We start from the raw sequence: 14,660 nt of genomic DNA on the forward strand, positions 1-14,660 counted from the left end.
GAAGAAGACGACAGAAGATGGCGGATAGAACGTCCCGTATAGTAGAGCATGTGCCATGTTGTACATATGCCACGGCAAGCTACAACCCAACAAGCAAGTGCGTGAAAGCTTATTCAAAAAGCACGATGCTTGGCAATGCTTCACGTGTATCCGCTCCACCCGTGGAATCCAAGGGCGTTGTCAATGTCACCCACCGATTGCCAAATGGCACTACCAGGATTGCTGAACGGAGCAACGCGCACCGACATCCGCTAGCGGGGTGCTTTCGTTTTCTGAAGGCGTGTCTGCGAGCTCCTCGGAACCAATGTCCAAGGAAACCATCGCCAACCACTTCACGCAGTTCCACGTAACGCAATGGAAGATTCTGCATGGTTAAATTCCAGGCATCCCCTGAAATTCGGCCGTGATTGGTCTTAGGGTCTATGGGGTTAGACCTTTCGAGAGATATAGCGTTGCCGGAGTTGGGGTAGTCTGTGCGAAAATGGCTCATCGACTGTGCAGCAAAGTCACGCTCACCGTTGAGAATCTTTGAACGGAAGCACGATGGATGATGCTACGAACATGTTCAATCCGTGTTCTCAAGAGGTGGTAATGCCGAATGTAGGGCGCTTCGTGCTGGTAACATGTAGGCAAGGTGAAGCAGTATGCTACGCTTCTCCTCACGTGGGGCGCGTGGGATGGATGCGAGTATGTAGGCGGGGCGTGTACCACATCTACGAATTCAGGATCATGTAGACGGGACCCAACCGTGGGAACTTGGACCGATCATGTGCGCTCCTCACCGTTCAAATACACACTGGACGCCTAGGCGTCTGGACCGCCCCTTACCTATGCTGCGAACTACCAGCTTATATTGTCCATGGAGCGACATACAGGGGCGCTCGCTTGCACTGTGGGTGATGGTTGTCGCTTGTCGAGAGACAACGATCGCACTCGGCTATACGGCAGCTGACAGCATACACGCTGCTGCTGCATTGGTTAGGCAGCTACTGCACATGGGTACTGGGTAGTTGAAGAAGTCGCATCGCGACCGCAATCTCTGAGAGTGTCAGCAACACACGAGTGATGTGACTTCCATCCCAAACGCGCGATGTCGGTAGCAATATCGAATGTCAGTGGCACTACCAGCTTTACGAGTTTGAAAGGCGCAATCGCATTCGAGACATGCATTAGATGAAGGCTGCGGATACTGACCGCAGAGGCAACTGGCGCGTGGACGGCGCATTCGACATGAACCTACTGAGTCAACCTGTTGGTGACGGAGCGGAATCACGAATCGCTTTTTGCCAAGCTTCGGAAGTTGCCTTCGGAGCTTCCGTCACGCGTCATCTTGTGCTACCAACACTAACGCGCGCGGCGCGGACACATCACGCGTCAGCTCGGCTCGGCCCATCGCATGTCGTGAAGATTGAACGGGTATTATTTCTAGTCTCCTATCTACTTCCAAAATCCTCATCTTCGCAGTGGCCGACTTACTCGATCGCGATCTTCACCGAAATGGAACCCTTGGTCGTTTGCGCAACGATCAAGTCGTGGTCGTACGAAATGTCATCCTTCACGGTGTCCACGAGCTTCGCCCTCGGAAGAACATTGAGGCACATGTACGCGCCCATGATGTACAGCTCACAGTACGCCAGTTGCTCACCAATGCAGCTGCGGCTTCCCTTTCCGAACGCAATGAGCTTCTTCTGGAGCGCATAGTTTTGCGATCCATCTTCCAACAGCCATCGCTCGGGAAGGAACTCGTCAGGGTCGGGGAAAAGCTCCCTGTTCCAGTGGTTGATCATGGATGTCATACCGATAGGTGTACCCCTTGGAATCACCCAGTCAGACTTGCCATCAGCGGATACATAGTGCAGGTCCTCCTGGCGCGCGATTCTGGCAGATCGATGAGACACGCCGGGCATCATACGCAAACACTCTTGCAGAACAGCCCAGAAATAAGGCACCTTCTCCAGCTCAACCCACTTCACAGTCTGTGTGTTGATACCAGCGGTAGCGAGATCAGCCATCAGTCTCTGGTAAATCTCCGGCTTTGCGAGATTCCAGTATGTGAACACAGTAAGAATAGCCTGCGATTGCTGTTAGCTCTGGCTCGTCGTTGATGGCATTCATCGGGTACTTACAGCAGTAGTCTCGGTACCAGCAAGCAAGAAGTTGAAGCCTTCACCGTTGTAGCGGAACTTCTCCTCCTCTGACATGGTCTTGTTCTTGCCCATGACCTCAGCGAAAACACGTCCATTCTCGGGGTTCTTCAAAGCCTGGCCAATGTACTGAGGAATGGTCACGTTCATGACGCGCATGACAGCCTTAATATCTTCACCAAGGTAATCGGCCATGAATGGCAGGACCTGAGCCATCTTTCGGCCCAACGCGTTGTGACGCATCATATACGCACTCTTGAAGAACGACTTGACCCAGGTTGCGAAGTTCGGCTCCCAACCTTCCTGTGCAACAAAGCCCATGGGCTCACCGAATGCGTACTGAGAGATGACATCGGCAGTGTAGCAGTTGAACGCTTCCTTGACATCGAAAGCGGTCTTGCCGGCATAAGTGAGCATCTTGTCTGCCGTCATTACGGCAAATTCATGCACTTCGCCTTCGAGCTTCAACATCTGTTGGCGAGAAAAGAACTTGCTCAATGGAGCCTTGCGGGCACGGTGGAGGTCATGGTCGACAGTCGAAAATCCAGTTACCGAAACAGGTCCGGCTCCTCCAGTGTTCAATTGATGCTGCCACTTGTCGCGTGGGCGTCCAGGACCGGCATAGATCTCATCCGTGAAGGCAGGGTCGGAGCAGTGTAGTTCGTCTGGGTTTATGCGTACGATGGGTCCATATTGCTCATGCATGCGGGCGATGACTTTTCCATAGCGTCCTCCGAGCCACCAGTCGTGGTACGCTTCGTACAGGTAGGTGGCAGCTGCGATCTTCGGGCCAGGGAATTTCGCGAGTGGATGGAAGGGCGAAATGTTGTATAATGCAATGGCAATTCTATAGCCGACCCAGAGTAGGACGAGCCAAGCCACCATCGCGAGGGAGAAAACTGACTTGGAGCCCTGGGAAAGGCCCGAATGGTCGTCCATGTTGGGGAGGTTTGGCAGTTTGGCGAGACACAACTGCACAAAGGGGAGAACGTGATTGCATGGCGATGTTTCAGCGAGGGCAATGGTATATACCGCAATGGTGTCTCTAGGCGACTGATAGCTCAACAGGGTCGATCCCTTCTCCTTCCAATCGCTGGGTTTTGCAGTGCATCCGCACCTGGCGATAAAACGAGCATCGCATGTGCAGCGCCGAAGATGCCCCGTATCGACTCCACTAGGTTTTCATTCAGCGATCGACCATTGGTGCTCCAAGACCCTGGAGGATCATAGCGCCACGTGGAAAGGAAGTTAACACGCTCAAGTGGAGATGCGCGCTGTCCACAGCGGGAATACTGTCTCTTTTAGTTAAGCTGGTTTGGGCTCAAAACTCTTCACTATCAGACCCATGAGGATAAGAAGGGGTACAACTTCGCCGATGTATGCGCACAGATGGCGCATTTAGGTCTAGGTACCCGAGGATCTGGGATAGGGCTGTCGAGAAGATCGGGGAGCCTGCATTCTTCTATCTGTTTTCGAGAATTTGGTCGCCAGGCCTCCTGCCTCAGGCCGAATACGAGTCAGGCCAGTCATGAACCCTGACAACACGTGTGGAGCCGAACATGAGGTCTCCTGCTTATCCCCTGCTTATTCATGCAGCCAATGACCCTCGAGTCGGAAAGTTGCGGCGTGCCGCCTGTCATAACGGCAAGCGGATGAGGCGCCCGGCAGTGGCCCTTGGCGTGGTGGGTCAATACCTGGCCTAGACTGTTTCACCGTCGGCGACTCTCCGCCGGCACGTTACCAAATCTTTTCAAGCCTCAAGTCAGTATCTTCGTTACGACTCACGCTGCATGATTGCTCGAGATTGATGGCGCTTCATTACGATCGTCACCTCGCGTAGGTCAACATTGCTGCATGCGTATCCGGGGAACGCGAACGCACATCCGCAGGGAATAGTTCAGGTGTTCGGCCAACGTTTGTGGTAATGATCCTTACGATCTCCACTGTTGAACGTTGACAGGCAAGGAACTGTTTTCGGTCCGCCGGGCTAGGCCCGCTAACCCAACGGGTATGCCATCATTACGAAAGCCAAAACAGTTTTGACGAAGACAGGAGACGGGAGACATGGATCAGGTTTTAACAATACACTCTTGCCCCGACTCATCGCCCCGACTTCATCTCTTCGTTCTTTCCTTTTCTCCAGTTCTCACGACAGGACCCACTCTTTTAGTACTCCGTTCATTACTTTGCATCTCTCCGGACTTCGAGTGATAGCTTTGGATCGGGGTCTTGCCTCCGCAGGTCAGGATGGTGGAAACAATCGATATAGCGATGGCCCGGAGCGGTCGCGACTCCATGATAGCGATGTCATGTCTGTGGCTGCTCTTCGCCTCAACTGTTGCTCTTCGGTTCTATGGACGCATGCGTGGACCTGGACTCGCACTGGATGACATCTTCGCCGGTGTTGCGCTGCTCTTGTCGACAAGTACTATCGGCCTGAATGCCTACGGTATGCATCAACCTCGTGGATAGGCAGAACTCATATTAACATCCAAGCAGTCTTCACGATTGGCGTTGGTTACGACCTAGATCCTACCTCTGACAAATTTCCCAAGCGTAAGTCTGCTCTGGCGGCTATTACATCCGGTGGAGATGTTGAACTAACCACCTAATAGTGATGAACAACCTCCCGGTCGTCATGCAGATAACCTTTTCCTTCACTTTGATCTACATCTGGTGTCTTGCGGCTCTCAAGCTATCTCAACTAGCCCTCTACCACCGCGTCTTCCAACTGCAACTGCGCCTTGCAGTCTACATTACTGCCGGCATAGTCATTGCATGGGCTGTCATCTTCAACTTCGTCTTTATCTTCCTCTGCGACCCCATCTCCCAACAATGGACCCTTCAACGAGTTGGACACTGCATGGATCAGATCTTGTTGCTCAAGTGTCTGATTCTGACAAACATGGCGACCGATCTCATGATCGTAGTCATCCCAATCCATTGTGTATGGCAGTTGCAGATGCGAAAGACGGAAAAGTTTGCCGTCTTGGCTTGTTTCGGTCTAGGTCTCGCTTGCGTGGTTATCAGTATTGCGCGTTTCGTTCTCATCTTCACCGTCGGTAAGTACTCTCGATCTGACGAGAAAGAGAAACACGACTGATAGTTTGCAGATCTCATTAACAACCTCACTGGTACATCGGGTACCACATTCATGCTTTGCACCGTCGAGCTCATGCTTGCTGGTCTCTGTATCAACATTCCCATGTTGCGCCCCTTCTATCTCCAGTGGCGCAAAACGTACAAGAGCCAATCAGGAAGCCACAACCTCAGTGCGATCAAGCGGTCGAACACTGGTGGACTGGGGTCGCACCAGCAACCAAGGCCTGGGCACTACACCCAGTGGATGGAGTTGGTAAGTCTGATTCAATATCATGCGACACAGAAGACAAGACTAATCAGATGCAGCACGACAAGGATCAAACAAACATCACCGTCACAGGCGACGATGCCAGCTCGGAACGAAAACTCACCGCGCCAGAGCCACTGCCTTTCGACGCGATACAAATAACCAAGGATTTCAAGATCAACCGAACCTAAGCCGAGAGTCGCCTCAGCATCGCCGTACCCGTATCAAGATAGGCAGTTGGGTCCCGACGCGATCATGTGAAAGAAGAAGCGTGTTCTCAAAAGAGTCAGCGGTATGCCCCCGTGGCCCCGTAGCGGCATTCACACTCGCCCGTTGCGGCGTCGGTGATAGCCACTACGCAGCTGCCCAGAGCCACGTCGAAAAACGTTGCAAGGAAAAGTTTTAGGACCTGGCAATTCCACCGCGCAAGGAGAATGGGACCATCCAGCGGCAACCCAGATGGCAGCACATGTACAATATAATGATATGAAGTCAAGTAATGCAAGAGACGAGAACAAAAGTCGTAAACATCGCTTCGTAGATGGCTAAGACAATATATCATACCGTGAACATCCCGCGACATCGCATCGTTCGTCTCTTTCCGCGCCCCATGCTGATCGCAGGGTCTCGCCCACGATAATGCACGATGTGTAGATCAATTCGCGCGGAGTTCTCACCGACAATCAAGACCCATCAGCAGTTCGCGCATCACGCACGGTTTATACGTTCGCCACCCACATTTCAAACGGCCCGCTGCGAGGATGCGCTGTCGATTACAAAATCTTGAAATACGACCTCCCCACTCCCCTCCGCGAATATACCGATAATCGGTCCTACGAAATCTTTGTCGCTCAGGTTCATTGTGGGTACTTGGGCGAACTCCTTGGGCTCTCCACTGTCGGCGCGGTATGATAGCTTGTATTCGGTCTCTGAATATTCGAATGTGAGCTCCAGAGACTGGGGTGCGACGTCTAGTTCGGTGCTTTCTTCGCGATCAATGCTTTTTGCCTTGTTCAAGACGTGGAGTTGAATGGAAGGGGGAGAGCCATTGTTCGAGGTCATGTAAGACAAGGAGAGGAAGCGATGTTCGTCTTTGTATACCGCCAGTCCTGCACTGTTTGGTGTAGAGCTGGATGCGGGAGGTAGAAGGGTGACGCTGCTTCTTCCCTTCAGCTGACGTTGACGTTTACCAACGAATGACGGTGATGCATTAGCAGACTTCAGACCGTCTGGAGAAGCGGTGAGCGTGAACTGCCGATCGCTGATCTTGTAGCGCGACAGCTCGGGATCGTGGATATAGAGGAAGTCAACGCCAGGTGCGGCTGTAAGTCTCCTCGATGGATCCGGCACAACACTCAAGTTCTCGATGTTCATCTTCGCGCGATCGAAACTGAGCCAGCCGTCATCACTCCACGTCCCTCTTGTAAGGAATGTTTCGCGGCCGAGCCCATATAGATTGGGTGCGCCCATTCTGATCCCAAGACAAATACCCCACCATTGCCCTTCTTTGTCTTCGAAGGCCTCGCAATGACCTGTGGCTTGTACGTACTCGTTGGTTCCAGCAGCGCTCAATATGGGGTTCTTGGGCGATGCCTCCCATGGGCCTTCGAGACTCTTGCTTCGCGCCATGGTGACGCTGTGCCCCTCATGCGTACCTCCCTCCGCAATCATCAAGTAGTAGAACCCATCTCGGGAGTAGATATGCGGGCCCTCAGGGTAGATGCCACCGGTGCCATGCCACAGTTGTTTCTCCTCGCTCAATTTCTTTCCAGTCTTGACGTCGATTTCGAAGAGCGTGATCTTGGTTTCCGGACCCGGAGACTTGGAACCGCAGAGATACGCCTTCCCGGTGTTTGGGTCAAAGAACAGACTGGGGTCGATGCCGTAGAAGTCGAAGTAGACGGGGTCACTCCATTTACTGGCATGGATGTCTGTAGTGGAGATGATGAAGTTCTGCAGCGTACTCTCCTTGCCCTCTTCTCCATCATTCACCACGTTCGTGCACACGATGTAGAAGGTGCCATCATGAAACCGTATCGTTGGTGCGTAGAGACCGCCTGTTGCGTAAAGGTGGTCCTCGTTGTCAAGACCGTGGATCAAGGTAGAGGACTTGGAGAAGCTCGGTTGCTCTCGTCGGTTGATAGCATTGCCGATCTGGTGCCAGTGAATGAGATCCTGTGATGTATAGATTGGCAGACCAGGGAACAAATGGAACGTTGAGTTGACGAGGAAGTATGTGCCATCGACGAGGACCAGCGAGGGGTCTGGAGCAAAGCCTCCAACGATAGGATTGGTTGCCGGAGTGTCTTCCATGTTGGTGGTGGCGCTACTCCAGAATATGCTCTGAGATACGAACCAAGTTATCTACCCAGGAAGAAGGATCATAGACTATTCTTGGTGCGCGCAAAGGCGTATAATGTGCTGGTAGTCCTAGGGTTGGCACAACGATGTTATGCCCGCCGGATAAATGCGCACGATGGTCGCGTGAATGATCCTTGGCCCTACTGCGCCATCTCTTGTCGGTAACATGTCACGCTTCCGTCTAAGAGTGCAGGTAACAAGCCTTGGAATGCGGAATTTCTTCTACGAAGGTATCTAGTGGTCTGTATAAGCGTTGGTAGAAGGATCTACTTACCAAGGTACTTTCGACATTTCTAGGGGGGTTTGTGTGCTTGAAGACTCATCAGTGTGTCGTGAACATGATCGACATGTCGCAGTGAAAGGGTCCAGGACCCAGGTGGAAGGAACGACCCCGGGACAAATGAAACTCGATTGTGAGGTGTGGCAATTCCCGAAGCTGTGGTGTCTAAACGCGCTCTTGGTAGCTTTGGTAGTCGCGCAAGCCACGAAGTGTCTGGGAGTTTGCTGGGCTGTCATCTGATCCGAGGTGAGGATCCAATCAGAACACCGTCTACTAACTGCGTTGGGTGTAGCGACCGAGAACAGCCCCACATTCCGAGCGTTGGCAACAAGACACCGGCAATACAGGGCGGCAATACTCATTGTCTCACGTCCAACCTCATTCAAAAGGCTTGATAAGGTTCATCTTTAGCCGGTACAACCCCATGGGGTTGCTCGCACGACTAGTTGGTTTCCCCGCATTCGACTAAGGGCTTAGTGGCATGCCTCCAGACTGGTTCACTTCGGCCTCATTCCACGATGCCTAGAACTATCAAGACCGCAGCGCCTTGGTGGCGCGAGGCATAACAACACAAAACGAGAAATGAGTGCTTGACTGCGGGACAAGGTAAGGCAAATATGCGCATTCACCCTGCTTGGCTTCATCCCGAACCCAATTTTGGCTATTGAAGCGTGCCCGGGAAGATGGGTGAGATCTGAGTAGCTGGGATGGCATGTATCGAAGATGATGTACGTGGCACGGTGTTGAGGGTATATATGCAACAGTGACCCATGCAGCTCATGGCTTCTTCTTGCAGCGGCAGCTCCATTGTCTTTCTTCGCAACAGCAACATCTCCAGGGCTACCTTTCAAGATGGTATCCTTCCGCCCACCCAAGACCACGCAGAGCGCTGTGCCCCTCAAACCGCCGAAAGGGCACTTCTTCTTCGCTGGCCGTGCCTATCCAAGAGTCGCATGGTGGAAGCGAGCCAACCTCCGCAGACTCTACATCTACATTGTCGTTCTCATCTTAACCAACACCGCCAATGGCTTCGACGGATCCATGATGAATGGTCTTCAGTCTCTGACTTACTGGCAAGACTACTTCGGCGAGCCTCGCGGGGCTATGCTCGGCTTCTTCAACTCATCCATGTCCCTCGGCTCACTCATCGGTCTCTTCTTCACTCCCTACCTCATTGATTGGAAGGGTAGGAAGATCGGTGTGGCGATTGGCTGCGTTATCATGTTGATCGCCGTTGCCATCCAGACTGGAGCGCAGAACATCGGCATGTTCATTGCTGCCAGACTCATCTTGGGTTTCGGAGACACTATCGTTCTTGGATCCGCGCCGTTGTTGATCGCAGAGATTGCTCATCCACAGGATCGTGCTATCTTGGTCACTCTTTCTGGTGCGAGCTACCACTCTGGCGCCTTCATCGCATCTTGGGTGACATACGGAACACTTCAGCTAAAGGTATGTTGACTCCTTACCCTCTGCATTGCTCTGTCTCCCCTTGAAGGACATGTCATCCTAACAACGCACAGAGCGACTGGTCATGGCGACTCCCATCTCTTCTGCAGTCGATCTGCTCCCTTATCATCCTCGGCTTCATCTTCTTCATGCCCGAGTCCCCACGTTGGCTATGCAACAAAGACCGCCATGAAGAAGCCCTCGCCATGTTCGCCCGCTGGCACGGCGAAGGAAATGCTGACGACGAGTTTGTTCAACTCGAATACGCCGAAGTGCGCGCTGCCATTGCCCTCGACAGAGAGCACAACCGAACCAGCTGGTCCGACTTCCTGAAGACCAAAGGCAACCGCAAGAGGATCATTATCATCACTGCTATTGGTTTCTTCAGTCAATGGAGTGGCAACGGTCTGATCTCGTATTACCTAAAGTATGTCATGGACAACGTTGGTCTCACGGATCCCCAGACGCAACTGGGAATCAATGGCGGCATGAAGACCTTGGCGCTGTGCGAGAACTTCCTCTTTGCCTTCTTGGTTGACAAACTTGGTCGACGTCCGATCTATCTCATCTCCACGATCGGAACGTTCGTCATGTTCAACATCTTCACGATCATCTCTGCCCGGTACGACATCGAGCCTCGGGCCCCTCTCGGCAAAGGCTTCATCGTTAGTATAGTAAGTTTTACCTGCCAGTCTTCCACCCTTGGGCCGACCGAGAACGCTATGCTGACCTTGACATGCAGTTCTTCTACGGTATCTTCTACGACATCAAGTCCGGTATCATGGCTGGATACACTACTGAGATCCTGCCATATGGTCTTCGTGCCAAGGGATTCACATGGCTCAACTTCTGCGTTACAGCAGCTCTCTTCTTCAACCAGTTCGTCAACGGCATTGCGCTCGATGCACTCGCATGGAAGTACTACATCTGCTACTGCGTCTTCCTCGCTTTTGAGATCGGCGTCATCTACTTCTGCATTGTGGAAACCAGGTACACGCCCATGGAGGAAATCGCCAAGTTCTTCGATGGCGACGATGCTGTTGATGTTGGCGAGGCTGCGTTGATGGACGTCAAGGAGCAGGGTATTGCGCGTGGAGAGAAGGACGGGTCTGTGTCGCACATTGAGGAGGTTACAAAGTAGGAGGTCTGCGTCGCTTAGCTCTGAGGCGAGTATGTAATGTCGGATATTTCGTTACGCTGAAATGACATGTATCAAACTTGATGAGCAACCTTTGTGCCGAATTCTGGCTTCCAGCGGGCGACCGGTCTTACCTACTGCGATAATCGAGATGCTGTCGCAGGACGAAAGGCAACCATGATGGACGATGTGCAAGGTCCAAAAGCAAATTGCGCGCACGAAAGCATTGTCATGGTGCAGGAAATAGGGTTCTAGTACAGCCGATTGGCCTCTGAGGAGACTTCGGCTGGTGACGAGGCGGGGCCGCATCGCCAACCTCGCGACATCACGATACATCCTAGCAAGGCTCGACCGCGTCATGCTCAGCACACAACACAGCTTCGAGCGCGCATTACAGCATGTAAAGCAGTCAGTCGCATCCTACATGACGCTACCAGGCCTCCCACCAAGCACCCGAGCCAAAAAAGCTTGCTGTCCGCCACTGCCAACGGCCCAGCAGCTGCCGATCACCGTATCTCCTGCTTGTTCGAGCATCGTACTTGCGCTAGCACAGGCGCACTACTTTATCCACCTTCCCTAAACATGGTTGTCCCTCGCATAGATGATAATGAAATGGCCGGGTAGCTATCACCGGCGTCATAACTCTGTTCTCTCGTGTTGGGGCAGATATATAGGCGAGCGCTGCCTGACGTGCGCCGTTGCCAGCGACTACGCATCGTCCTACCGGTACCATGCGTTTCTCAATTGCTGTCGCAGCGATCCTAGGCGGCCTTCAGGCTGCTTCTGCGCTCAAGCTTTCGCCCAGAAATGCGGTGGAGAGGGAAGAGCAGGTAAGCACCCTTTCTTCTTTCTATTGCGTTGATGTAGCGACGGTGCCTTTCTCTGCACTCAATTGCTTCATGCCTTTCTGCAACATGCATGAGAGGTATGAAAAGATCGATAGGGCCTTTTCGGCATGGAACATCAACATGCGACGAATATCTCATACCTCGGAGATGAGCTGGTGGTAAGCAAATGAAGCTGACACGATATCAGGTGCAAGCTGCACGGACGCGTCGCAGCCTGACCAAGCGCGAAGACACCGATCCCACATTGCTATACCCCGAGTACAACATTTCTGTGCCTGTCGACTTCTTCCACAACGAGACACGGTACGAGCCTCATAGCAACGATTCTTTCAACTTGAGGTACTGGTTTGACGACACGTACTACAAGCCTGGCGGACCGGTCTTTGTTCTTCTTGGCGGAGAAACCGATGGAGAGGGTCGTCTCACCTTCCTCCAGAAGGGAATTGTCCACCAGGTCATCAAGGCTACCAACGGTCTCGGTGTCATTCTCGAGCACCGTTACTATGGCAAATCTTTCCCGGTTCCCGATCTGACGACACCGAACATGCGATTCTTGTCGACTGAGCAAGCGCTTGCCGAGGTTGATTACTTTGCCCGAAATGTGCAATTCGAGGGCATCGATGCGGATTTGACTGCGCCCAACACCCCATGGGTCGTTTACGGTGGATCGTACGCTGGAGCTCAAGCTGCGTTCCTGCGAGTTGTATACCCAGAGACTTTCTGGGGCGCAATCTCTTCTTCTGGTGTAACTGTTGCGATCTACGACTACTGGCAGTACTTTGAGCCAGCTAGGCTATACGGTCCTCCAGACTGCATGAAGAACACGCAACTTCTAATTGACGTTGTTGATGGTATTCTTATCCGCCAGAACGACACCTCCAAGGTTCAGGCACTCAAGGATGTCTTTGGTATGGGCGGTGTTACCGACAACCGTGATTTCGCAGGCCAGATTACCGGTGTCTACGGTCTGCAAAGCACCAACTGGGACCCTGAGGAGAACTCGCCCTCTTGGTTCAACTACTGCCAGAACATCACCGCTGAAGAGCCTGCAGGCGAGAACCTTCGCCCAGCGGTTGCGGAGCTCGTTTCAGCGGCCGGCTACACCAACGATACCGCCGTCCAGAACATCACTCTCAATGCTATTGCTTGGCTCAACAGCACAGCTCTCTCTGGATGGCGCCGTTCGAATAGGACTCAGGACTCGTACTTCACCCAGCTCAACGTTACTGCGCTCCAGCAATACACTTCTATCGAAGACTACGGCGCTGTGAGCTGGAGCTACCAAGTTTGCACGGAGTGGGGTTACATCCAGACCGGAAACACACCTGCTGACATCATGCCCCTCATCTCACGTACCCTTGACGTAGAGTACCTGACCTTCTTCTGCCGCGCACAATTCGGCATCAACCACCCTCCGGAGATTGAGCGTGTCAACAAGTACGGAGGCTACGACATCGACTACGAGCGTCTTGCCCACCTCGGAGGTAACGCCGACCCGTGGAGGCCGGCAACCCCATTGTGGTACCCCGATAGCAGGAACAGCACAACGGAGCGCCCATGGCATCTGATCAGCCACGGTGTGCACCACTGGGAGGAGAATGGTATCTTTGAGAACCAGACTACTCCTGATCTCCCACCACCGCAGGTCGTGTACGCGCAGCAGTTCCTGAAGAACTTTGTCGTTGACTGGCTCGAGGGTAAGTCTTTGAAACTACACCAATTTGTCTGATCCACCCACTAACGATAAGCAGAGTTCGAGAACCAGAAGGAACACATGGAGCTGCGCTAAGCCTGAAAGGCCCTCGCTGTTCAAGTTGATAGCTTTACACCGTCTTGCTGTACATGACCTAGAGTCTTAGCCTTTAGGTCACGTCAACTTCGGTTCATCACTATCAACAAATCATATCAATTCTTTGCACACATCAGCCGACCCCCGAGAACCCATAAGACGCGAGCTGCGCCCTATGCTGAAGCCCATTAAGACAGTGTGATTGAAACTACATATGCCCATCAACCGCTAACTATGCCCATATAAACATGCTCTCCTTCCGCATCTCTCTTTACCCATTCCAACCATCCTACGCAACAGTATTCTGAATCCACCCCTGTCCCTCACTCTCCACAACCTCACCCCCCGTACTCTCGCCCACCCTAACCGTAACATTAAACCCCGTAACCGTCGCACCCCCACTAGCCCCATACAACGAGTAAATCCCCGCATTCAACAGAATATCTTTCCCCTGATACGCATCCATCGCCAATCCTGCCGGTACCGTCGCGGTAATAGTAACGTTTTCCTGCCCCTGGTTGCTCTTCTCGGGACCGAGGTATGCGGATTGCGTGAAGGAACCCAGCGTGCCTGGGTAGCCGGGGGCGAGCGAGAAACCCCATGCGACGGCGACGTCGGCGACGGACTGGATGTAGCCTTCTGAGAGGAGGGTGAGCGTGAAGGTGCTGTTGGGGGCGAGAGTGGATGGTGCTGCGATGCCGATGAGGCGGCCGGAGGCGAGGGAGAGGGATGTGAGGGCTGTTGTGAGGGTGGAGAAACGCATGTTGGTGGTTTATTAGGTTGACGTCGTAGTTTAGTGATGCGTGATGTTCGTTTAGGAGGTAGAAATTGTTGTGATGTGGTTTTGTACGCAAGACGGAATTCGCTCGGTGAGGTGATGTGAGATGGGTTATATACCTCCTCCCTCTCCGCTACTTATAATAGCAAAGCATCTACCGAAAGCGGACCGATACTACCAAAAGCTCCCACCATCTCATATCGCATCATACCATGCAGCGTCACCTTTCTCCACAAAAGCTCTGGTGTCGGAAGATTGTTGTGCGAATTATCCTGGTCATGGGCTCGTGCAGATCTCCCGGCGCAGCCACGGCGACCACTCGGGCGGTGTGTGAACTGCCGATCCCTTCGACATAGGTCGCTATTTTGAGCTGGATACGAGGATGGTCGAGCCGTAGGTTCCGAATTGTTGTACGAAAAGTATGGTGTTTTGAAGAGGGTACGTCATGCCGGGTAGTGGAAGCGGAGTGAACGTGGTGGGGCTCGTACAAGTGGCGGAAATAACGTCATTTCGACTTAGGAACC

At 52.9% G+C, this 14,660-nt stretch overlaps 6 protein-coding genes across 6 annotated transcripts; 3 read left to right on the forward strand and 3 right to left on the reverse strand.

The window, feature by feature from the left end:
• Nucleotides 1–1,472: 1,472 nt before the first annotated feature.
• Nucleotides 1,473–3,083, reverse strand: J4E79_001527 (uncharacterized protein; the record flags this gene model as incomplete). The annotated part of the gene is made up of 2 exons (XM_049350436.1): nt 1,473–2,072; nt 2,127–3,083. The coding sequence occupies 2 exons, from the start codon at nt 3,081–3,083 to the stop codon at nt 1,473–1,475; spliced, it is 1,557 nt and encodes a 518-aa protein (XP_049215595.1).
• Nucleotides 3,084–4,448: 1,365 nt separating this feature from the next.
• On the forward strand, nt 4,449–5,684 carry J4E79_001528 (uncharacterized protein; the record flags this gene model as incomplete). Its single annotated transcript, XM_049350437.1, has 5 exons — nt 4,449–4,593; nt 4,644–4,700; nt 4,760–5,206; nt 5,258–5,499; nt 5,553–5,684. 5 exons carry the CDS (start codon nt 4,449–4,451, stop codon nt 5,682–5,684), a joined length of 1,023 nt encoding a protein of 340 aa, XP_049215596.1.
• A 550-nt stretch (nt 5,685–6,234) lies between these two features.
• J4E79_001529 (uncharacterized protein) lies at nt 6,235–7,806 on the reverse strand (the record flags this gene model as incomplete). Its single annotated transcript, XM_049350438.1, has 1 exon — nt 6,235–7,806. The coding sequence occupies one exon, from the start codon at nt 7,804–7,806 to the stop codon at nt 6,235–6,237; it is 1,572 nt and encodes a 523-aa protein (XP_049215597.1).
• A 1,180-nt stretch (nt 7,807–8,986) lies between these two features.
• J4E79_001530 (uncharacterized protein) lies at nt 8,987–10,724 on the forward strand (the record flags this gene model as incomplete). Its single annotated transcript, XM_049350439.1, has 3 exons — nt 8,987–9,586; nt 9,658–10,257; nt 10,326–10,724. 3 exons carry the CDS (start codon nt 8,987–8,989, stop codon nt 10,722–10,724), a joined length of 1,599 nt encoding a protein of 532 aa, XP_049215598.1.
• Nucleotides 10,725–11,452: 728 nt separating this feature from the next.
• Nucleotides 11,453–13,358, forward strand: J4E79_001531 (uncharacterized protein; the record flags this gene model as incomplete). The annotated part of the gene is made up of 3 exons (XM_049350440.1): nt 11,453–11,551; nt 11,757–13,266; nt 13,321–13,358. The coding sequence occupies 3 exons, from the start codon at nt 11,453–11,455 to the stop codon at nt 13,356–13,358; spliced, it is 1,647 nt and encodes a 548-aa protein (XP_049215599.1).
• Nucleotides 13,359–13,647: 289 nt separating this feature from the next.
• On the reverse strand, nt 13,648–14,121 carry J4E79_001532 (uncharacterized protein; the record flags this gene model as incomplete). Its single annotated transcript, XM_049350441.1, has 1 exon — nt 13,648–14,121. The coding sequence occupies one exon, from the start codon at nt 14,119–14,121 to the stop codon at nt 13,648–13,650; it is 474 nt and encodes a 157-aa protein (XP_049215600.1).
• Between the last annotated feature and the right edge of the window lie 539 nt (nt 14,122–14,660).

This window comes from Alternaria viburni (genome assembly GCF_023758015.1).
Source record: "Alternaria viburni strain BMP 2772 chromosome Unknown scaffold_2, whole genome shotgun sequence".
NCBI lineage: Eukaryota > Fungi > Ascomycota > Dothideomycetes > Pleosporales > Pleosporaceae > Alternaria > Alternaria viburni.